This window comes from Meleagris gallopavo, chromosome 1 (genome assembly GCF_000146605.3).
Source record: "Meleagris gallopavo isolate NT-WF06-2002-E0010 breed Aviagen turkey brand Nicholas breeding stock chromosome 1, Turkey_5.1, whole genome shotgun sequence".
Lineage (NCBI taxonomy): Eukaryota > Metazoa > Chordata > Aves > Galliformes > Phasianidae > Meleagris > Meleagris gallopavo.
The window spans coordinates 142,588,854-142,612,538 of NC_015011.2; the positions used below are offsets into that span (position 1 = coordinate 142,588,854).

The window sequence follows — 23,685 nt, forward strand, 5'->3', positions numbered from 1 at the left end:
GCATCTCGCGCCGCTCTCTTTCATGGCGCGGGGCTTTCGTTCCACCGGGCTGTGTTTGCAGCTGCGCGGTGTGCGGAGTTCGCTAGTGAAGGGGGCTGCTGGCTGAAGGCCTCGGGTGTGGCGGAGCGAAGATGGGGTGCCGCCGGCTCGCTAGGAGCTGGTCGGGGTCGGATGGCCCCTGCGGCAAAGGCGGTGCTCGTGTTGACGGGGACCTCGACGTAGCACGTGTAATAGAACAGCGAGGAGTTACTTCCCGACAGTTTTATTGCTTTGAAGGGCGTTAGGAAAGGCCACGCAAGGTGAAATGGAAGAGCACCAACTCGTCTGCCAGGGCAGATCCGTTTGGAAGAGAGCAGGCAGCTTTCTGAGCCCAGAGCTCAGTGTAGGAGAGGAGGGTGAGAGCATAGCACTCGGTTCTGCAACACAAGTAACGCTCTGGGATCCTGAAAGCCATGCTGAGCAGGTGCAGGAATCGGTTTTGGAAGGCAGGGGGGTTTTACAAGTCCTGACTAATTAGTGAGAATATGGGGGTAGATGTGTAAGGTCGTAACACCAGGAATGCCCATGTTGAACACAGCAGTGCTAGGAAGCCTGGACACAAAGGTGCTTGGGGAAAAAAAACTGAACAAATGGGAGAAATTGCCCCGTATGCTGCTTGTCAGGCCTCCAGACTACTTCACAGCAATGGCTTTAGCCTTTTAAAGCCTCTTCTCTTGCATGTGCTGCATGTGATCATAAAAAACAACAAAAAAACAAAACAACAAAAAAAAACACCCGAGGTTCCACTTTCCTACAAGTTTGTGTGGTTTTACATAAAATCAAGAAGTATTTAAACCCTTTAGCTATAAATTAACTCTAAGGGTCACTTTAAGAAATATTCTTCTGTCCTACAGATGCGTACAGTATCTAACAGCCTGCCCTGTGAGCACTGCTGAGGCACTGCTTCGTTTTAACCGCTGCTGCTTCATGCAGGATGCTCTGCGATGCTTCCTGCTGGAGAACTGGAAAAGTGGTGCTGGAGGAGACAGTCCTGGGAGCTGCTGTCATGTGGTTGCAGGAGTGTTCCTGCTCTGCTCTCTAAATGCCAGGTGTTGTCAGTGAGGATAGAAGGTAGGGCACAGCAGGTAGCTGTGTCCTCTTTTTTTTTCCTTTTTTTTTGTTCCCTGTATTTTTTGCTCCTAAAATGCAGTTTTGCCATTGCAAGAAACCGCCCTCCTCTTTTGTTGCCAGTAGTGCAGAAGAAAAGCTAAAATTATTCTGCCTTGCGGAAACAAGATCAAACTCACAGGGAAAGAAAAGAAATCATGTTTTCACTGAATTATAAAACTAGGGTAATGAGTGTGTAGGCTGAAGACATTCTTCTCTCATTGTTCAAAGCTTGTCTTCTTGTTCTTGGAGTTGTGACTTTGACAAGTATGAGCTTGATGAACATTAAACTCTCCAGCAGTACACTCATGGGAAAGAGGAGCATCTAGATTGTGTGTGAATGTTGTTATTTTATAGTGCATCCCTTCTGTAATGCTAGTCTGAATGTTATATGAATGAACTATTTATGGCAAGATTATGAAGATGAAAGTGGTTGCAAAATACTCCTGTTTTCCATAGCTCTCACTGAATTATCTATGTTACTATAGAGTTATCAAAGCCCAAACTGTTGTTTCGCATGTTGCAATTACTGCTTTATCTGCTGACCTTCAGAGTTGCAAGTTTCCGTGCTAACCAAACTTCTTCTCTGTCTGATAGTTACACAGTTAGCAGCGCTCAGATGTATTTCTGATGTACTTCATTTGTGAGATTTGTTTTGTTTATGGCTCAGCTTGCTGGTGGGAATGAGGGCTTTGAAGGATTGATAGGAGGATTTGCTTTCTTGGAGGGACCTGAAAGGCAGTTTCATTCAGTGTTTTTGATGTTCAAACATCTCTTTCGTCTGGAAAGTGTTTTGAGTTTAAAATGCTTTAGACTTCATGGTTTGTGAAGTTGAGACTGGCCCATTTCACATCTTTTTTTTTTTTTTTTCTGCTGGGGAGGGTTCAGTACTATTAAATTAATAACTGTACAGTAAGGATATTTATAACTGTTGTTCTGTCTTGAGGATTGCATGCTCGTTAAGTAGCAGTTGGTATGCTGTTGTTAACATATAGCATTTGCTCTCTTGAATAATCAAAGATGTTCTAACTGTACAGCATTTGGATTTTTAAACACTCTTCGGGTCAGGTACTGAATCCACTCCTGTGGTAAGTTATAAAACATGTTATGACATAATTTTTACAGTGGGGTAAATTTTGAGCCATTAAGAACATGAGAAAGAGAGCAAGCTGGAACACCCTGAAAAGGGAATCCAGTGTTTTTGTTCAAAGAAGTGAAAGAAAGTGCTGTTAGATATCGTGTATTTATAATTTATTTTCAATAATAATATTTAAATATATTAATAACAATAATTCTGTTCCAGCCTCGCAGTGACAGAACTGAAAACTTGCTCCAAGGTATCTAAGCAGTTACGATTCTAAGCAGTAAATAGCTTCTGTAATTATGTTTTGGTGTCTGCAGCATTGCTGTTGGCTTACTAAGAGTGTGCTCTAGGGAAAATGACAGAATGACTGAGACTTCTTGACTGCTCTGAATGGAGTGTAGTGGGAGAACAATAAAAAACATCTTTGCCCTTGGATTTAAGCACAAGCAGAATGCAGTAAGCAGAGACATGAAGGCAACAGGTATTTCGGTGGAGGCTGTAGAGTGTGTAGCTGCTTGCATCTGACCAAATACAGTTGTGCCGTAAACCTCTCTTGTATCAGTGAAATGCACACTTAAATTCTTCCTCCATTGCCCCAGAGCTTAGAGTTAGAAGGGCCACCAACTGCTTCAGCTGGGCCTTGAGTCAGCCTGGATGCCACCTGCACTTTGGTCCTGTGACACAGCACGTCCTTCCTTGCATGGGAAGAAGTCAGACAAGGAATTCATTGCCTTTCTAGAAAGGTCCAAAAACACCACCGTTACAACTGATGCGTGTTCCTTATGGTGGCCATTGGAAAGGTTTGCCTTGAGGTTTTTAAGTTTACTTCAGGTAGCAAATGAAAATAGCAAACAGCATCAGGTTTTCAGATTTGGCCTGATACTTTGTGTAATACCTGGTAAATTCCCACTTGGAATGTCCCAAATTAGGATTTTTGAGTTTTTCACTTTGCAAGGATCTGAGATAGCTATCTCAGATAGCTACTTTTTAGTTCATTTATTGATTAGTTGGTACAAGGTGGCTTTTTTAGCAGGACTGTTCAGATACTATGGGAAACTTGAAGCAAATATGTAAGCGTTTTCAATATAGATAAACAGGAAATGCATTTTCAGTAGCCAAATCAGGCTTGCTTCTCTTTCTTTCTCCCAGCTGAAGGTAGCCTTAGGGCCATAGAATCATAGAATGGCCTGGGTTGAAAAGGACCACAATGATCACTTAGTTTCAAACCCCCTGCCTGCTATGTGCAGGGTCGCCAACCACCAGACCAGGCTGCCCAGAGCCACATCCAGCCTGGCCTTGAATGCCTCCAGGGATGGGGCATCCACAGCCTCCTCGGGCAACCTGTTCCAGTGTGTCACCACCCTCTGTGTGAAAAACTTCCTCCTAATATCTAACCATAGATATAGCCATACGTACATCTTTTATAACCATACGTCTTTTGTAACCATAGCCATACATGCATTTTTTATAATAATAATGCTTTGTTTGTTCATTTGCGAGACATTAAGTATCCTGTAGTCACATTTGAATCAGTCTCTTGACCAAAAGTTTTGCTCCTTTTGTTGCAAGGTAGCTGTACTATATGGAAGAAAATACTGCTTGAAAATCATAGCTTATGTATAAATCATGTCAGCTATGATAAGGGCGTAGATACTATAGGAATGTTGGCATTTGCTATCTACACTAACTATCTGTGTTTAGATACGCAATTAAAGGAACCGCTTGACAAAACACTGAAGCTGTTTGCTTTTGAAATGTCCTAGCCATGCTCAGTCATTTCTAAGAGGAAGTGTCCATCCTGTAATCCATGCAAAATTTAGGAGTATGCTGTACTGTTGAGTATTTTTGTTTGTTGTTGGTTTGGATTTTTTTTTTTTCATGTAGTTCTAGAACAGGCCTTAAGATTGGAGGAGAAAAATAATAAAATATGATTTCTGGGAGAGGAGAGTCAGAAGGAGTGATCACATGTTTGTTTATTTTCTTCCTATATCCCTATCCAACCACTTAAAACAGTAGCGTGAGCTCACAGATCATTTAATTCTTCCTCTTGCCATTGGGTGTGGAAAGAGTAGTTAATAAAGAAATTGATAACAGAAGGTTTCTTTGGAAACTGATATGAGTCGCCATTAATTTCAACTGTAGACCTTCTGAATAACTTTGGTTTCAGGATTTGATCCATGGTGTGTTTTGTTGTTCTTTGTTTTTTTTGTTTTGTTGTTGCTTATGGCTGCTTTTTTGTGTTAGACACGTAGGCGAGCTATAACAATTTTTAGATGCATTTTGCAACAGTGAAGAAAGTGCCTGCTCCATCTGTTTGATCAGTTAACTCATCTGAGATTAGGAATTTGTTTGAATGACCGATATGCATGACAGTACGCTTTTTTTCCCCTTTTTTCACTTCCTTCTGTCTGTCTGTACTTCTTGCCATCTGAAATATTTGGAAGTGTATTACAGTAGTCTTGAAAACGTTGGTTGAAAAGCACCCAAAGAAATACCAGAACTTAATATATTTAATCATTGTAGGTGACTGTCTTGGTAAAGGGAAGTGAGAGAGGGCAGCTGGCTGAGGGGAATGAGTGAGCATGTGAAGCAGTGAAAGCTTAGGAAAGAAATCACATGGTGACTACAGTGAGTTGAAGTGGTGTTTATACCTTGTCTGTACGTCCCGTGCCAACAGTGCTCTTCTGGACTAAAAGCAGGATGTAGCACTGCTGGATATGTACTGCTGGTGTAGAGCTCAGAGTTGTGTCATGAAGCCATGTTGGGGCAATCTCAGGTATATCTGCAGACTGGGACAAGAACTCCTTGAGAACAGCCCTGTGGAGAAGGACTTGGGGGTCCTAGCAGGTGAAAAGCTGGACACGAGCCAGCAGTGTGTGCTTGCAGTCCGAAAGGCCAATGGTATCTTGGACTGCATCAAAAGAGGGGTGGCCAGCAGGGAGAGGGAGATGATTTTCCCCCTCTCATCTGCCCTTCTATGGCTCCAGCTGGAGTGCTGTGTCCTAGGCTGGGGCCCCCAGCACAAGAATGATGAAGAGCTGTTGGAGAGGATCCAGAGGAAGGCCACGAAGATGACCGGAGGGCTGGAGCACCTCTCTTAAGAAGAAAGGTTGAGGTGCCTGTTCAGCTTGGAAAAGGCTCCAGGGAGACTTTGTTGCAGCCTCCCAGTACTTTAAGGGGGCTTAAGGAGGAGTACCAAGGCTGTACATGGGTAAATAGTGATAGAACAAAGGGAATGGCTTTAAACTAAAAGAGGAGAGATTTAAATTGCATGTTGGGATGAAATTCTTTATTCAGAGGGTGAGGCACTGACACAGGCTGTCCAGAGAAGCTGTGGGTCCCTGAAGGTGCTCAAGGCCAAGTTGGATGAGGCCCTGGGCAGCCTGAGCTGCTGGTGGGTGGCAGCCCTGCCCAAGGCACGGGATTGGCCTGGATGATCTTGAAGGTCCCTCCTACCCTAAGCCATCCTGTGATTCTGTGAAGTTGGTCAAAGAACAGTACAAAAAAACCCCACATAGATACCTGGTGTAAGCTGTGGAGGATAAGCACTGTGGATTTGCTATCAAAAGGTCCCATGAGGAAACCCAATTTCTTTTACGGAAAATCAGCTCCAAAGTGGGTGACTAAAAAGCAAGAAATGCATGTTCCTTTGCAGCTTAGTGATTGGAGTAGTGCTTTCAAGCTGCTCAGAAGGTGAAATCCTAGATTCTTGTGTTGTGGAAGAATTTGAGTAAACAAAGACTCTCCTGTGCAACTTTGGAAAAATAACTGGACATTGAGTATAAACAACGATGCTTGTAATGTAACGTACAAGTAGGCTTAGGAAGAATGGGGAAAATGTAGCTTGTAAACCACTTCCCTAAGGTATTAGCTGATGAAAACATACAGGATGTGGCTTTTACTGGGCATTGTAAAATTACGCCATAGTTAAACTTATTCTTGTCTTGCTTTTTTATTTGTAATTAGACAGAATTGTTTAATCAGAAAAGTAGTCCATTTAGTCTAGTCTTTTGACTTAGTGATGAAATAAGATCTTTTGGGAAACTGGTGATGATCAAACTTTACACTTGTCCATCATCTTAAGATTTTAGTGATAGACAATTGTGTAGCTTCTGGGGTGAAGCACTGGAACAGGTTGCCCAAGGAGGTTGTGGATGCCCCATCCCTGGAGACATTCAATGCCAGGCTGGATGTGGCTCTGAGCAGCCTGGTCTGGTGGTTGGTGACCCTGCACATAGCAGGGGGGTTGAAACTAGATGATCGTTGTGGTCCTCTTTCAACCCAGGCTGTTCTATGATTCTGTGATCTAGTAGCTGAGGGTGGCAAACAGCAGTGCCCTTACCCTTTGGGGTACAGCTGGTGAGACCCAGCGTGGTGTCAGTCCCAGTACCCACTGACAGCCCCAGTGAGAAGAGGGGATGGAGCAGCCCCAGGGCATTTGCAAGCAGGACACCGTACAGATCCATAGTACAGCAAATCCCCTTCCTGGGCTGATGAACTGGATAAGCTAGGCCTATGTACCATATATCCTCCTTGACTAAAGGGGAGATCTTCTGGGACCCTAGCAAACCTAATTTAACAACTTTCTCATTTAGGAAATTTTATGTGGTGTATCAGAGTAGCATGACTATTCTGGTTACATAACAGCCTTGCCTGTTGGATAGGAGTCCCCGATTCTCTCACACACTATTTTGATGAGGAAGCTTCAGACCTTCCCTTAAGTCTTGCTTCTCTTATACTGATAAGAAAACCCTTTCTTAATATTTTTTCTGCAGACCTGGTGGAATCTCTCCAAAATACTAGGTAATTACTTTAATTACAGCAAGTAAAAATTGCACTTTGCTGAACAATCAAGTAAGCTGTGGCTAGTTGGCTGTGTTGTAATGTTACAGGGCGTGTAATGTCAGGGCCAGGAGTAGGAAAATGCAGGAAGTGAGTGTTTATGTTATGGTCTTTGTCAGTTCAGAAATGAATCATTTTATATTTTTATCAGTGCCCAAGGTATTGCTGTAGAAGAGGGATGTTTTTGGGTTCAGAGCAGTGAGTTACTGCTTTGCAGTTGGATATCTCTTGGGATTGCACCAGGTTTACAAGTGATTTTTTTAATTTTTCTTTTTAAATCTTTGTTCCTGGTGACATCAATATTCTGGCAGTAACAAGGGCTTAATTCTGGGCTTCTCTCCAGACTGATGTCTTTGATCAGCTGATTGTCTTGATAGAGCAGAAGCGTTCCCTGCAGTACAGAGGGTACTCAGGATTCTTCCAAACATTCCCATGTTTATATGTAGCTCGTGCTAGCAAAAAAAATGGGACTGTGCTCTTTGAAAAGCAACGTGTGAACATTATGTTTTGAAGGAGTGGTTAAAAGGAGGTTGTAATGTGTAAAAATATATATTCAATACATCTCAGTGGTGGCAGCACTTTTTGCTACTGTTGGCTGCAGTGCTGAGTCAAACTGGCATTAGGACAGAGCAGTTATCCTCAATAGAAGCATCTTTCTTCCGTGGTCTTGCTGTACCACCATGCTTGTATAAATATGATCATAGAAATATTGTTCTGTAGAGCAAAATTGGAAGCATTGCTTTATTTTTTAATGCATTTCCCCACCACCCGTGGTGTGCATTCTGTTATATGTCGTTAAATACCTTCTTCACGCTCCTTGTTAACTTTTAAGTGTTAGAACAATTTTGTTTTCATCACTTTGACATGAGTAGCCAGTGGAATGTCTTAACTGATTCCACTGCTGTGAGAAGGATTGATATTTCTGTATTTTCCTGAAAGCACAACCTCACCATGATACTTACAGTAAAGGAGGTAGGGAAGGTTACTTGTACTCTATCCTGCTCTGTTAGGAAAGAGACCTTTGGCCTGTTTGTGGGTGCACTGCAACTATTCTGCAAGAGGAAGAACACCTGATACTGACCACAGGAGCCGACTGAAGGCTGCAGATGCTTCCCATGGCTGTGCTGGAGCCAAGAGAGCCTCTTCCATCCAGCAGGCAGAAATTGGTGGATGGACCTTGAGATTATTTGCCCCATGTTTGCTTTATACCCATAGTCAGTAGTAAGAGCTCAGTGTCGAACCCCAGATTTCATGTGATTTGATGGAGATGTTTCTGTCAAACTGTGCAGAAGCTCTTCTTGTGGCAGGAGCAAAGGATCTTTGAGAACCGTAGAATTGTTTGAGTTGGAAAGGAGCTTTAAAGGTTAACTAGTTCAACCACAAAGCATTGAACAGAAACACCTACAGCTAGATCAGGTTGCTCTGAGCCTCATCCAGCCTAATCTTGAATATCAATATCTCCAGGAACCTGCTAAAGAGTCTGTCTCCTTCTTTCTTATAGCCCCCCTTCAGGTACTGAAAGGCCCCTCTCAGGTCTCCCTGGAGCCTTCTATTCTCTAGGCTGAACAACCTTAGCCCTCTCAGCCTGTTCTCGTAGTGGTGATGTTCCATCCCTTGGATCATTTTTATGACCCTTCTCTGGATGCACTCCCAAAGGTCCATGTTTCTTCTGTACTGAGGACTCCACATCTGGACGCAGAGCTTCAGGTGAGGTCTCACCAGTGCAGAGTAGATGGGCAGGATCACCTCCTTTGCCCTGATGACCATACTTCTTTTGATGCAGCCCAGAGAATCTTGATTCTTTAGAGAAGCTGTGGCAGTTATTTGGGTCCTGATGCTGTATTGGCTGTACAGTCTAAGCAACAGTTGACATGTTTTTTAATTTCTAATTGTATGTTTAACGTAACGGAGGACTTAACATCTCATATACGATACAGATCTTCCAAGAGTTCAGAAGAGGCTGTTGAGCATCAGAGATGCTGCTTTAAGGATAGAGAGTTAATCTTTGAATGAATTGGGCAAATACTGTGCACTGACATGCTAAGTAGTGAAAGAGAAGCATAGATCCCATTTGTCACATACAGTCCTACCATGGAGCCTGTGAAAAGGCTGTTGGGACAGTTCTGCCTTGAAGAAACTCTGTGCCCACTCTTCCAGCATTCAACTCGTCTTGCCACCCTCTCTGAAACTAACCAGCAAACTTTTCATATGCCAGTGTATACAAAGTTAAACTGGAGCATGCCTGAGCAGGAAATACAACTTGTTGATGAGTATTCATAACCACTGTTGTGGTTGTGAATAATAACTGTCCTCATTGTAAACCATTGCAGTCTTGAATTCTCATGTGCATGCCTTCAAGAAAAGAATACTCTTCATTTAGTGCACCAGGTGTTCTAGTAAAAGCTGAAGTCAGGGAATAATTAGGCTGAAGAAATTGAACAGCATATATGAGCTTTCACAGGCAATAGACAAAAGACAAGTATCTTGCCATGAGTTTAAAAAAAAAAAAGCAACAACTGTTATTCCAAAATGGGGTCCATCTCTGACCTCTTTGTTCTGTTTGTGATGGCCAACCTAGAAAATTCTTCTAGGGAACAAGCATGAGAGCTGAAGTTCACACTCCACCACAAAACCAAATATTAAGGATTAAAAGATATGAAGTGGCAAAATGCATTTTTTACAGCCTCTCCATTGCTTCTAAGGTGTGTGTGTTTCTTAAGTATCGTTCTCTTTTACTCTGCTTCAAGAATGATGTTGTTGTTGTTGTGCTTTCTCGTACTTTTGTCTGCTCTGTGAGATGCAACTGGAACTATTTAAGTCTCCTTCACCTGTTTTTCAAGATTGAAGAAGTTTCTGTGTGCATAAAAGCTAGTCTTACTACAGTACTATTTGATTGGAAAAAAAAAAAAATCTCAGAATCAGAGACCATCTCGAAGTGTATCAGACCCATAAGAATCAGTTACCTTTTCTTACAAAATGACAGCAGCACTGTAACAATCTCTTTCATAAAATACTGAGCTTTTAAAAATCTGAGTACTTGAGGAAACTGAGCTATTAGAAAGTGTTTTCCTATTTTTGAGTACCCGTTTCTTAGTATCCTTTCTAATGTGGCATGGTGCTTTGTGTTTATACTTCCACCTGTGTCCTAGTAATAAAACATTATTTATCCATTTTTACATTTGTGTGGTTGTCTATAAATTACTGACATTCAATATTTGTAAATGTGGAATTTGAACATTTACTTTTTCTCCCATACAAATAAACGCCCATGCAAATTACAAAAGTATTTTTTTTAAATATATAGTATAGTTTTATGCACAGTTCTGTCAATATTATAATAATTGGTTTAAGTTCTACTTTTCCATAAATATTTAAAGGAATGCTAATTTTCCATAAATATAAGTAAACACTGAAAAAATTGCCTTGTGTCTGAAAATTGCATTGACTATCTTGGCTGCCTGGAGCTAGGGTTCTGAGGGGCATAAACAACTTTAGGATGTTCTAAAATGAAGATGACTTACTTCTTTAGGGTTTGTGAAGAAAAGTTCTATAAAATACGTGGATGTTGGGTGATGCTTGAGAAGAGGAGGGAAGACGGGGCTAAAAGAAAGAAGTAACAGGGAAATTAATTACTCTTTTGGTCTCTGGTCTGTTTACTAATCATTGGTATTTAAATAGGTGGCTGAATCCATTATTTATTATTGGCCACAAACGGAAACTTGAAGAAGATGATATGTACAAAGTACTGCCAGAAGATTCCTCTAAGAAACTTGGGGAGGACTTACAGTGGTAAGGAATAAAATCATTGTTCTATTTCATTGATTTTCTGCTGATGAATGTGAGGTTTTATTCATGTTCTAAAATTTGAAGAGGTTGTTTTAAAGTTTAACAAGCTCTATTGTTAACAATTCTGGATAGCTAAGAGTAGCATTTACAGATTTTACTATGGAGACATTTTCATTTCTTCTCATTATATGTAATGAAGGTATATTAGAGTATTACCAATTATGTCATTTAAAATTTGTCTGGTACTTTGCAGAATACTTTGGTAAAGAAGGCTTTTCATCAACTGTTATTGTGGTAATCCTTAATAAATTAATGCAGGTATTTTGGTCTTATGGTAGAATAACTATGAAAACTGTTAAAACTTCTCTTTATAAAAGTGAGGAAAAATATGTTTGTTGTGTTTTTGAAGAACAAGATGAATTTAGCGAAAGCTGTATATGCTTCACATGTGTGTATATAAAGAGAGTTTCTCTTTTTTCTTGTAATAGTGATGTATCTGCCAGTATAGAATTACCAAGGTTGGAAAAGACCTCCAAGATCATCCAGTCCAACCATGCACCTATCACCAATATTTCCTACTAAACCATGTCCCTCAGTAGAACATCTAAATGTTTCTTGAACTCAGGAGGTTCTTTTGTCCAAGGTTGCTCTGAAATTAAGGCCATCTATTTATTTCCATGGAAACTACAACAAATACAAAGGACAAGCACAATACAAGCACAATAACACTGTTTTGTAGAGCAAATCCTCAGCTGCATGACACCGTTTTTCAGTAGTCACCACCATTATCTATGCATTTTTGCCAGCAATGAACAAGAGCCTACATGCTACACTCATAAAAAATGTGTACCAGCAGAGATGACCCACTGTTTCAGAGCTGCTCTGACAGCATAACTGCTAGGAAGACATTGCCCACGCAGTCCATCTTTTGTCAACCTGAACAGATAAAAGTCAGAAGGTGCCAAATCTAGATTATATAGTGGTTGCTGTGGGACAGTCAGTCCAGGCAGTATGGCAATGTGCTCAACAGTCTTCAGACTGGAATGACACCTGGTGTTACTGTGTTGCAGTTGTTGTCTTCTTTGTCTTCTTTCTACCATATCAACTCTTTGAAAAGGTATATAACGGCAGGACAAGGGGAGATGGTTTTAAGTTGAGGGAAGGAAGATTTAGGTTGGATGTCAGGGAGAAGTTCTTTACAGAGAGAGTGGTGAGGAGCTGGAACAGGCTGCCCGGAGAGGTTGTGGATGCTCCGTCCCTAGCGGTGTTCAAGGTCAGGTTGGATGGGGCCCTGGGCAGCCTGGTCTAGTATTAAATGTGGAGGTTGGTGGCCCTGCATGTGGCAGGGGGGGTTTGGAGATTCATGATCCTTGAGGTCCCTTCCAACCCTGGCCATTCTGTGATGTAGTGGTCAGAGATGATGGTTTTCCTAGGTTCCAGAAAATCCAGAGAAAGATTACTCCTTTCCTATCCCAAAACATGGCGCACATCACATTACCCATTGAGGGCTGTGACTTGACCTTTTTCTTTGGTGGGGAATTCATATGTGTCCACTCAGTGGACTGCCATTTTGACTGGGGCTTGTAGTGGTGATGCTGTGTCTCATCACCAGTAATGATATGACCCAGGAAACTGTCACCTTCAGCCTTGTATGAATTCAGTAGGGCCTGACAAACTTGCATGCGCTTTTCTTTCTGTTCCTATGTGAACATTCATGGAACTCACCTGAAACAAACTTTGCAATATTCCAGCATTGCTACCAGAATTTCTAACACACTGAAGCCAATATTCAGCTCAGTTTACAGTTCCCTGGCCGTTATCCACCAGTTTGTGTGAATGTCACACATCTTCATTTCCTGGTGGGACAGCTGTGCACGGCCATCTGGAACATACCTCATCTTTTAAGCTGCTTTTGCCACTGCTGAAGCACACCACTCACTTCTTGGTCTTCACAGTTGTTTGATGAATGTTTCCTTAAGTGTCGATGAATGTCCATGGGTGCTGTTGTTTCTGCATGGAGTAATTCAGTGATACCCCTTTGCTTCATACACATGTCTGTCTGTGACATTTTGAAAGGCTGCCCCTCTGCTACTATCTGTCGTATGGCAACAACATGGAATGGTGTATTAGTGGGAAGGTTCAGCTTCTGCTGCCCTACCAGCAGGCATTACTTTTGAAGCAGCCCTCAGAAATTGTCTCGAACTTTTCAGTAGAGAGAGGTTTTTGTATTCAAATAATAATTTTGTTAAATAGAGCTCTCTCCCAGTGAAAGGTGATCTCTGAATTAATAAACTGTGGCCTCATCTTTATGCTGAAGGATGTAGAGCAAATCAACATTCCTAATAGTTTAGTTAGGGCAAGAGACTCCTTAAGAAGTGAAAGGAATCCAGAAACTGAAGGTTATGGGCAGTTCTTTTATCACCCTGTCATGGCTGAGGAAGGCGAAGAACGAGAGGCAGTGGTAAGCTGGCTTGAAATCTTTGCTAAAGTCCAAGGATGTGTCTTGAAGCTGTTCAGGGAGTGCACTCTAGAGAAAGATGAATTCTTTCCAATGATTCTTACAGTAAAAGCACACACTTTCCATGAGTCAGGAAATGGTAGAAAATACAGCATGCCAAATAAAAAAAAGTTCTTTTTTATTCTCTAGTGGACTTGGCTCAAAAGCAAAGAATATAATTCATAAATAGCCACTGAAGGAAGCAGCTTCTTCTCTTTTGCCAGCAAAAAGAATCTGTCTAGTTTCAGTTCTGATTCTGGAGCATTTATTTAGACAATAACTATAATCCTTTTAATAAAAAAAGAAGGTAAAAATTAAGAAGTTATGTTTTCGCATCCATACTGTATACTTCAAACTTGTGTGCCATATTACAAAATAATAAAATTGGCTTTCATGAGTTAGACTAATTTCAGCCCTCAAACAAGCTAAGTCAGAGGGCCTGGCAAAAAATATTTAGCCTCTTGTCTGACAAGTGTATTTGAATGTCTCCTTAAGTTCCAGTTAATTTCATGTTTGCATTTAACTGAACAACATCGTTCTTGGTATTATCGTCTTTGATTTTAATCTGAACAGATTGTATCTTGCTTGTGGGTAGACACGTGGTTAACACAAAGGTCATTGCTACTCAGCTGGTGAAATCCTTTCCTTCAGAGGGAAATGGGGAGTCAAAGTGACTGAACTGCTGCTGATGCTTTAAGAAGGCAGATGGTGCCATATCTGTTCGTTCTCATGAAATCATAGGGCAAAGACAAGTTAGGGACAGACATGAGAGAAGGTCTGATTATAGGAGACTAATCTTGTAATGCTAAGCAGTGTATGTTGATCAGAAAACATTATTACCTGTTATCTTCTTAATTTCTTAATGAATGAAGAGCATGAAGGTGATCGTGGCAATCTTGCTGCAAGTCTGAAACTGTTTTATTCCAGAGAATTGCCTTATTGTTTTACTTCTGTCTGCAGCATATTTGTTTTTTGTTTGTCAGGTACTGGGATAAAGAGGTGCAAAAAGCAAAAAAGAGAGGAAAAACACCCCATTTGACAAAAGCTATTATTCTTTGTTACTGGAAATCCTATTTAGTTCTTGGAATTTTCACAATGATTGAGGTAAGTGATATAAAATGCGATGCAGCATATTTCTTAGCTAGCAGTGATGTGGAATTTGACCTTTGAGGTTGTGTAATACTTAGACGATTTTATGCGGAGTTGTTCAGAGAATCCATACTGTTCATATACTCTCTCAGAAAAATAAGACAGAGCTGCAGCCCCTTTGAGACTGAAAAACTGAGCTGTGGCTGCAGAGTTATGGACTTGTAATAGAGAATGATTCCAATGCAATACTTTTGAGACATTACAAACTATCTTACTTGCTTTATAGGGCTTAGCTTTATTCTGTGTATTCTGTGTATCTGTGTATCTGTTCGGGGTTTTTTTTCTGATATATGTAAATGGTTGTAAAGGACACATTAAGTTATCTTGAATATGCAAGTGTAATATATATTCACGTAACTTCTATAACCTCAAAGCTCTTACTCATAAGTAACAGAGTTTTTAAAAATTTACCTAAATCTTAATGCTTTAATTTTGTTCTCTAAAACATCAAGCCAATTTTTATAAAAACGTACTCCAAAATAATTTAACCCGTTAAAAATAATGGGTACGTTTTGGAGTACATTTTTATAAAAATTGGCTTGATGTTTTAGAGAATAAAAAAATAACGTAGGATATAATTTGTGGCAGTAACTTGACTTTTATTTGCTTGGACGCTGAAATCGGAAGCGTGGTATGATATAAAATTGTTGATGCTTTTTTTTCTTCTTTTTCTTTTAGGAAACCCTCAAGATAGTTCAGCCAATATTTTTGGGAAAAATTATTAGTTATTTTGAAAACTATGATGCCTCAGATGAGGTGGCTTTGAATATTGCATATTGCTACGCAGCTGCTCTGTCTGTGTGCACACTCATTCTAGCTATAATGCACCACTTATACTTCTATCATGTACAGCGGGCTGGCATGAAGCTAAGAGTGGCTATGTGTCATATGATTTATCGGAAGGTAAGCAAAATTTACATGTAATATTTGGTGTTCAGTTGCTATTTCATGTGATGTGTGGGGTTAAAAATACAGCTCTTTGTTATGCTTATTCTTGCAATGCCACTGAAGTTACTCGTTTGTAGAAATGTATTTCGCTCTGCTAATATACATCATCTCTTAAATGAATCTTTGTGCTTTTGCTCTCCCTAACACGATGTCTGAATGACCACTTCAGTCCTCATAGTGAAGGCGATGAACTGAATAGCCCTTAAAGCTTAGGACAAGCTGCTGGTGTTCACCTGCTGCTAGTGGAAGGGCTGGTTGCTGGAGCAGCAGGAGGTTGTCAGCATCCAGCAGAAGAGCAGAGCTGCTGGTGGGTGCTGGGCCCTACCTGCTTCCTGCCTGCAATCTCTCAGTCCTCCAGTTTCTTCCCCAGGAAGAACTTTGTGTTTGAATGTCACCATGAGCCTCCGCACCCCCGTGCCTGGGAGTTGCTTCACTGTGTGATCTTACCCCCCTGCTGTGATTAATGGCCTGACTCATTTCTGTTTTCTTCCGCAGTGCTTTAGGGACTGTGAACTGCCTGCTTTGCAGGACAGGGGGATTTCCGGCTAAGAGCATGGGGTTAGTTCAGTGAGATGTGAAGATAGTACAGTATTGCTGCTGCCCCCTCCAGGCTGCAGGGCTGCTATCAGATGGAAGGTGGATGAGGAGGAGCTGGGGATATCACGTTACGAGATGAGGTTGAGTAACATAGTGCCATATCTGTTCGTTCTTAAGTGTGAAATGCTGGCCTTGGGGTGTTCTGGGGAGCGAGTAAGCCAGTTCTGAATGTCTGCTTCCCTCTTCTGGAGGTGCTGAGTGCCTGAGCCATTGAGTCTGTTTCCACTTCCAAGCTGGTAGTGGATGTTAGAAGAGAAAATGCCCTGCGCTTCTCACTTCAGCAACCTGCCTGTGGCAGACCTCAGCAAAGAAGTTTGAGTGAAGGATCAGGAGTGTAAATCTTACTTAAAATACAAATAAAACCATGTTACTTTAGCCATAAGTGCCACCCACTACACTTAGAATGCTGTGATAGATTATGTGAGGTTTTTAGGTAAAGCAGTAGAAGTGAGGAGAGCAAAAATTGTGAGTGGAGATTCTTTTTCATGTTATTCTTCTCCCTCTTCTGCTACTTTGGAAATTGTCCTCTGGGAACTCAATTCTAACATGGCACAGTGCTTTCTTGTACGTAGGCACATCTCTAAGGTATTAATTTACTGAACTGATTATCATAACAGTTTGAAATTCATGAAATATGTATATAGTGATTTTGTTGTTGCAGTGTTGATATTAGCTTAGAAGCCTAGAAGCTTGGCAAAGAAGTGTTTATAATGTGCATCCTTATTTCTAGAGATGTGATTAAATGTGAAATTAATCTCCCCTCATCTCATAAATGTTTACTCCTGAGGGTGAAGGCTGAGGTCGCAGTAGAACATTGATAAACTGTACTAATCAGTTGTCTTCATTATCTGAGGCTTATAGATAGGTCATACTTCCTCTTTATCCCCATAGATGCTTTTGAAAGAATCTGGATGCTGATTTACTAGCAGTTTTGCTGTGATCATTAAATGCTGTAGTAAATAGAACCTTGGATTTGCAAAGATGAGTGGGTTGAGTGGGAGAGCATCCTTAATACAGAACTTCAGATAGCAATCAAACTTTTTTTTTCAGATAGCAATCAAACTTTTTTTTTTTCTGTTTCTGGGAAAGTTAAAATCTCATCTTATTTGCAAAAAGCCTGTATTCAAGCTCTGAGGTGTTTTGTGATCAGTAAGAAGCACTCGTGATGCACAGGAAAAAGGCAAATCTGTCTCATACCTCAACTTCATGCTTTAAAACCAAAGACTACTTATGGAAGGCTTGGAGGTGAGGAAGACTTTAATCATATAAATTCTTGAAGGTTCAGAATTAAACACTGAAGTGGTTTAGCCTGTGAAATAGTTGAGACAGGAAGCAGACAGAAAGGTGTCAGGAGTTACTTGACTGAATAGTTACAGTATTCTTCTCTGTAGTCACTTCTTATCCCATCTCTGTGCCCTTGAATTAGCAGTTTGGGGCACGGAGAGATTAAAACACTAAGATTGGAGTACAGAAGTCAAGGAATGGTAAAAATACTGAAATTTGGTCTGTACAATTACATCTGAAAAAGAACAGAGTGTAAACTGAACTAGTAAGTGTAGAAATGGCCAACTGTGTTATAGGCTGCATTAAAAACGGGTGGCCAGCAGGGAGAGGGAGGTGGTTGTCCCCCTCTACTCAGCTCTTGTGAGGCCCCATCTGGAGAGCTGCGTCCAGGCCTGGGGCTCCCAGTACAGGAAGGAGCTCTTGGAGCGGGTCCAGAGGAGGGTCACTAAGATGATCAGAGGGCTGGAGAACCTCTCCTATGAGGAAAGGTTGAGGGAACTGGGCATGTTTAGCTTGGAGAAGAGAAGGCTTCAGAGAGACCTCATTGTGGCCTTCCAGTACTTGAAGGGAGTGTATGAAAAGGAGGGAGAACGGCTGTTTATGAGGGTGAATAGTGATAGGACAAGTGGAACGGTCTTAAACTGAGACTGGGAGGTTTAGGTTAGATGTTAGGAGGAAGTTTTTCACACAGAGGGTGGTGACATACTGGAACAGGTTGTCCAAGGAGGCTGTGGATGCCCCATCCCTGGAGGCATTCAAGGCCAGGCTGGATGTGGCTCTGGGCAGCCTGGTCTGGTGGTTGGTGACCCTGCACATAGCAGGGGGGTTGAAACTAGATGATCGTTGTGGTCCTCTTTCAACCCAGGCTGTTCTATGATTCTGTGATCTAGTAGCTGAGGGTGGCAAACAGCAGTGCCCTTACCCTTTGGGGTACAGCTGGTGAGACCCAGCGTGGTGTCAGTCCCAGTACCCACTGGCAGCCCCAGTGAGAAGAGGGGATGGAGCAGCCCCAGGGCATTTGCAAGCAGGACACCTTTCCTGTATTTCCTGACTTGAGTTTGAAAATGTGCTTGTGGTCCTTTTCAACCCAGGCCATTCTTGATTCTGTGATATAACTAGAAACTGTTTTCTTTGAGAAAGGATTTGTGCTGGGAAATAGATCTGTATGGAAAAGTAATGGACAGAATATCCTTGAGCTGAAAACAGAGAATTGGCAAATGTAAAGTCAAATGTAAATTCAATGTATAGTTGCTTTTTAAAAATTGTTAGCTTTAATTATTTTTTTAGTTGTGTTTCTTATCTTGAGAGTGAATTTGGAAGTGCTATGATCAAAGCAATATTTAAAGCCATAGATGGTGGAAAGGGAAAGTAGATGTGCATTAGGTAGAAACGCTCGGTGTTTCTGGGGAGTGAACTTTCCTGTTACAGGAAAATGTGTAGCACATTTTGTTTGTTATTTTATTTGTGCAGCAAAACTGTTTCTTTGTAGCAAGTATAGAAGGAAGCAGAGTCTGTTATCTGCATCTTAGAGCTATCTCAGTTTGCATCTCAGTGGTAATACTCAGACTGCAGGTTTATAGATAAGATATTTTTGGGGATATTGTTGTAATCACATTCTGTTTTCTACCGATTAATCTATATCAGCCTGCAAAACTATTTGGTATTTATTGCTGTTGTTTTTCATAGTACGCGCTTCATTTAATATAAAATAGAAATTTTAGCATTTAACAGGTGTTGATACCAATGGAAATGTTTACACTTTGTAGAGGGATATTAACTTTGCTTTTCAAAGACAGACAATGGAGTTTGCATTGTTATTAAGGAGTGATAATATAAAAAGAATAACTTCATTTATTGTATTCTGGCAGGAATCTCACTACAAAATTATTTTGATTGTCCAAACATTGTCCTGATTTTAATTTGTTCTTCAGGTAGAGTTTTCTATTTTAATTTTGTAAAGTTGCTCATAATGTGGGTGGGAGAGAAATGTAAACAAAAGGTTAAAAGCTTTTCCGTTTAGCTTTAATAACTGCTATGTTGGTATTTTCCCACCTCAGAGAAAGTGATGAGAGTGTTTTTTATGGCACCTGTGTTCTTGCAGTCTTTTCCCTATACTGCTTGTTTTTTCAATAGGCTCACCTTCAGGACTTTGGAATGTTAACCAACATATTGTCTAACGTTTTAGAATTGTGCCCAGATACTCTCAGGCAAAAGCTTTTGCTCCAGCACTGTATTTGTGTATTGAGTCTTCTAAGTATATGCATTCTGTGCTGTATAAGCTGTGACAAATTGGGACTGCTTTGAATTTTTTAGGCACTTCGTCTCAGTAATGTAGCTATGGCAAAAACTACCACTGGACAAATAGTAAATCTTCTCTCAAATGATGTGAACAAATTTGATCAGGTAAGAACTATTACAGATCTTTCTGGTGATAAGTATTTCTTATGAACATTTCTTCTAGTTGTTTCTCAAATATCATGTGGAAAGATATATTCATAGAGTCATAGAATCATAGAGTATCCTTAGCTGGAAAGTATCAATAGGTATCATCGAACCCAACTCCTTAAAACATTTTTTATTCTCATAAGGCATTCTTTTTGCCTATTTCATACTTTCCTGCTGTTTTCCTAAGCTCAGATGAATGTTGGTACAAGCCAGTCAATGTGGGGATTTATTTGCTTTCTAAAGCTTAGGCACCTCAGTGTAGACTGCTGTATTCAGGTCTCTGAATCTGGTGCAGAATTGCACCAAGTCTTCTGACTGAATGCCTCAGTATCTGCTGCAAACAGAGGTGCTTTCTCAATTACACATTATTAGGATTTAATGTTTTAGCTAGGACTGAAAGCTGATTTTTGTTTCTTATCTCTTTGCCTAGGTAACAATTTTCTTGCACTTCTTGTGGGCTGGACCAATTCAAGCTGTAGCAGTAACAGTACTTCTCTGGATGGAAATAGGCCCATCATGTCTTGCAGGAATGGCGGTACTGATTATTCTTCTGCCTATACAAACCTGCATTGGGAGGCTTTTTTCTTCTTTAAGGTAAGGTTGCATACATCAGGTTGTAGGTATTTCCTGACTTGAGCTTGAAAATGTGCATACTTCGTTGTCTGAGGGCTGGATGGAGTTAGAGTACTGGGATGAAAACAGCTTCCATTTGGTGAGGATTTTTGCTTTCTCTTTGATCTCTGCCAGTGTTTCTCATAGTTAATAATGCAAGATTTCTGAAGCTCTGTTCATAGGGATTTGAAGTTGTTTGTCCCTTGGAGATGCAGACAGTATCTGGCGCTTCTTAGACGTCCGGTGTATTAAAGCCTTGGGCTATTTCCGTAGCTCCCTTGTAGCTCTTCAACATCTACCTTGTAGATTTTGGGCATAGAGTTGCATAGCAACTTGAGCTTTGCCTTACCTAGCTAATGCTTAGGGGAGAGATTATTACTTGTCATTCTTGCCATGAGTTTGACTTACTGAGATTATAAACTTGGAGTAGAAAGCTCTGGAAGTTTTGTGTTTAAAAATCTTGCTGTCTCTCCTCCAAGATAAAGATGCAGAGAAGAAAAAGGCGAAGGAAATGAGAGAAAGGTAGAGCAATATTATGACCATTGTTTTGATGGCAACTGTTTCTAGCTCTAAGTTTCTAGGGTTGCAGATACATAAAATGGATCTGCTCTAGTTTTCTGCTGTCAGACAAATTTAATTTATTTTTCTGTGACTTCTTAAAAAATGACATACCTCAAGTGGGAATGTCGAGTTATCTTCAATATTCTGGCTTCCTAATTTTCCTTCTATTGTGTAATAAATCATGCTCTACTTTCATCTTGATTTTATAAATGACTTTTTCATTTTTCTGTGTACTTGTACACTTTGTAGTGCTACGCATCTTTGTTGCATTTCTGTTCAGGGTGAATGGGTTCCTTTTAGCTTTTCAAATAAGCAGAACTTCATTTTTAGTGGATTACTGTAGGGTTATTTTCAAGCTGTATTTTAAGACAGGTTTTCCAGAAGTATTGACTGGCATTGCCATTGCATGGCTGGATAGGAAGAGAGAGCTGAGAATTATGAAGGTACACCGACTCAGATATACTTCTGCTTGTAATCGCTGTGTTAGTCTTCAGTTATTATGCTCATGTGCTATTTCTCAAATAATGAATCATTCCATATTCTCTGTCAGCTTCTTAGGTTTTTCACGATAAGATCTGTTTGTAGAATGTATATTCCTAAGTATAAATTTTCACTGGATATGTGCTATGCATTCATATGTGTCAAGCTACTTTCCTCTTGATTTGAGTTTTAATGTCAACAATTGAAATACTTAGCACCTAAATAGTGCCTTATCCATGGTGTTCAAAGTGCTTTTCCAAAGTGGTAAGCATTATTATCCCCATTTTACAGATGGGAAACTGAGGCACAAAGATTAAGGGACTTGTCCAGGGTCAGACAACAAGGTGACAAAAATATCTTCTGTAAGGTATGTATTTTAAAGGTTAGCCAGTGGCAATGTAACACTCCTTGGGTTTTTCTCCTATTAATTAATGGCCACTTTATTGGATGCAGTGCAAGGGAAAGAATTCGTTAACCAGAAGTAACTTTTGCTCACATATGTATGCACATATCTCCCTGTTTGTGAATACAAATGCCCAGTGAACAGAAGGAGTTACTGGAAAAACTGGAGTGGATTTCAGCTTTGTAATGATGTGTATGTTCACGTGACAATTGCTGGAAATCTGCATGTATATAAGGAAATCACCCTATGAATAAGTAATTTAAGAATTTAAGGCTTTTCCACAAATCCAAGCACAGTCCATGTGGCACATAATTTGTGCCGTTACTCAACATTGCGTTTTTAACCCAATGTTGTAAATGCATGCACACCAGTTTATTATACAGGTGCTTACTCTGTCTTCTTCCTGTGCTTTTACCTGCAAGAGTACTGGGCGTTGCACAAAATACACGTGAAATCCTTTATTATTTGAGAAATAGTTCAGGTAGTGGACTGAAGACTGTTTAAAGTATATTCACAAGAACTGAATCCTTTCAGCGCTTATGCAACCGTAATGTTCCCATTTAGAGCTCTATGTATGCATTTATTTATTTATTAAAGAATAATATTTGGAACTGTTGCATCAAACATAACCAGAATCCACTGGATATGCATCATGAGTGTGAAAAGGAGTTCTGTGACTTGCTTAATTTAAAATGAGTATTAGTGTAATACTTCTGAGAAGACTTGTAAGCCTTGAGATCACTGGGAGACCTGATAGCAGCCTTTCAGTTTCTAAAGGAGGACTATAAGAAGGATGGGATCAGACTCTTCAGCAGATTCTGTTGTGATAGGAGAAGGAGAAATGGCTTCAAACTAAAAGAGAGGAGATTTAGATTGGGTATAAGGAAGACATTTTTTACGCTGAGGATGGTATAGCACTGGAACAGGTTGCCCAGAGAGGTGGTAGATGCCCCATCCCTGGAGTCATTCAAAGTCAGGCTCGGTGAGGCTCTGAGCAACCTGATCTAGCTGTAGGTGGTCCTGTTTCTTGCAGGGGAGGCTGGTCTAGATGACCTTTAAAGGTTCCTTCCAACCTTCTGTCATCTGGAGGCCGAATCTGGAAGTTATCTTTGAAAGGTAATTGTTTTTGAAAGATTGCAGGTGGGAATCATTGTTACTACAGAGACGTAAACAACACATTGTGCGTTTTGTGATGCAGGGGTGAGGGAGAAGGAGGAGGTCTCGCATTTTTTGAGGAAATCTTTTTGTCTCACTGCTTCTTTTTGAAAGAGGAAAAAAAGGACTTTGCAGAGATTCTCTCATTCCGTGCTAGTAAGGTTGGTTTAGGCTAAGCAATCTTCCTCAGTGCTAGTAAGAAGACTTGATTACTTTAGGGCCAGTTTTCTTGATTTCTTCTGTAATAACTTGGTTTAGCCACCTAACTTTTATTGATCACTGGGAATCCATAACTGGTAAGTTAGTTTAAAATGATGAGCAGTTACCTAATGTTCTTTCTTCATATCTCCTTTGATCATGACTGTACTTCTAGAAAAATCTTGCAGGGGAGCAGATTAAACTGACATATTTTTTTGTTGTTGTTGTTGGTTTTTTTAATATGGTCTCTGAGCTTATCTTTCATTGATTTTACATATAAAAATATGTTAATTAACAGTAAAAAAGTGGGACTCATCAAAATAAGGCCCACCATAGGTAATTATGTGCTAAGTATAGTTATTTACATGAGTGAATTCAGAGTTGTAACCTGTTTTATTAGCATGGTTTATGCATTTGTGACATGGCTTCTAACTTTCAGTGCTTTTTTCCTAATTGAAACTGTGACTTTATTATTTAATTATATGCATTTCCTACTTT

The 23,685-nt window shown here is 40.4% G+C and overlaps 1 protein-coding gene across 1 annotated transcript in view; it reads left to right on the forward strand.

The window, feature by feature from the left end:
• The first annotated feature begins 131 nt into the window (after window positions 1–131).
• The window catches only part of LOC104909264 (multidrug resistance-associated protein 4-like), a 51,828-nt gene continuing 28,274 nt past the window's right edge, over window positions 132–23,685 (forward strand). The window contains exons 1-6 of the mRNA XM_031557823.1: window positions 132–227; window positions 10,677–10,861; window positions 14,339–14,459; window positions 15,183–15,407; window positions 19,647–19,736; window positions 20,209–20,372. Of these exons, the coding sequence (XP_031413683.1) occupies window positions 132–227; window positions 10,677–10,861; window positions 14,339–14,459; window positions 15,183–15,407; window positions 19,647–19,736; window positions 20,209–20,372 (881 nt within the window). The remainder of the gene's footprint in view (window positions 228–10,676; window positions 10,862–14,338; window positions 14,460–15,182; window positions 15,408–19,646; window positions 19,737–20,208; window positions 20,373–23,685) is intronic.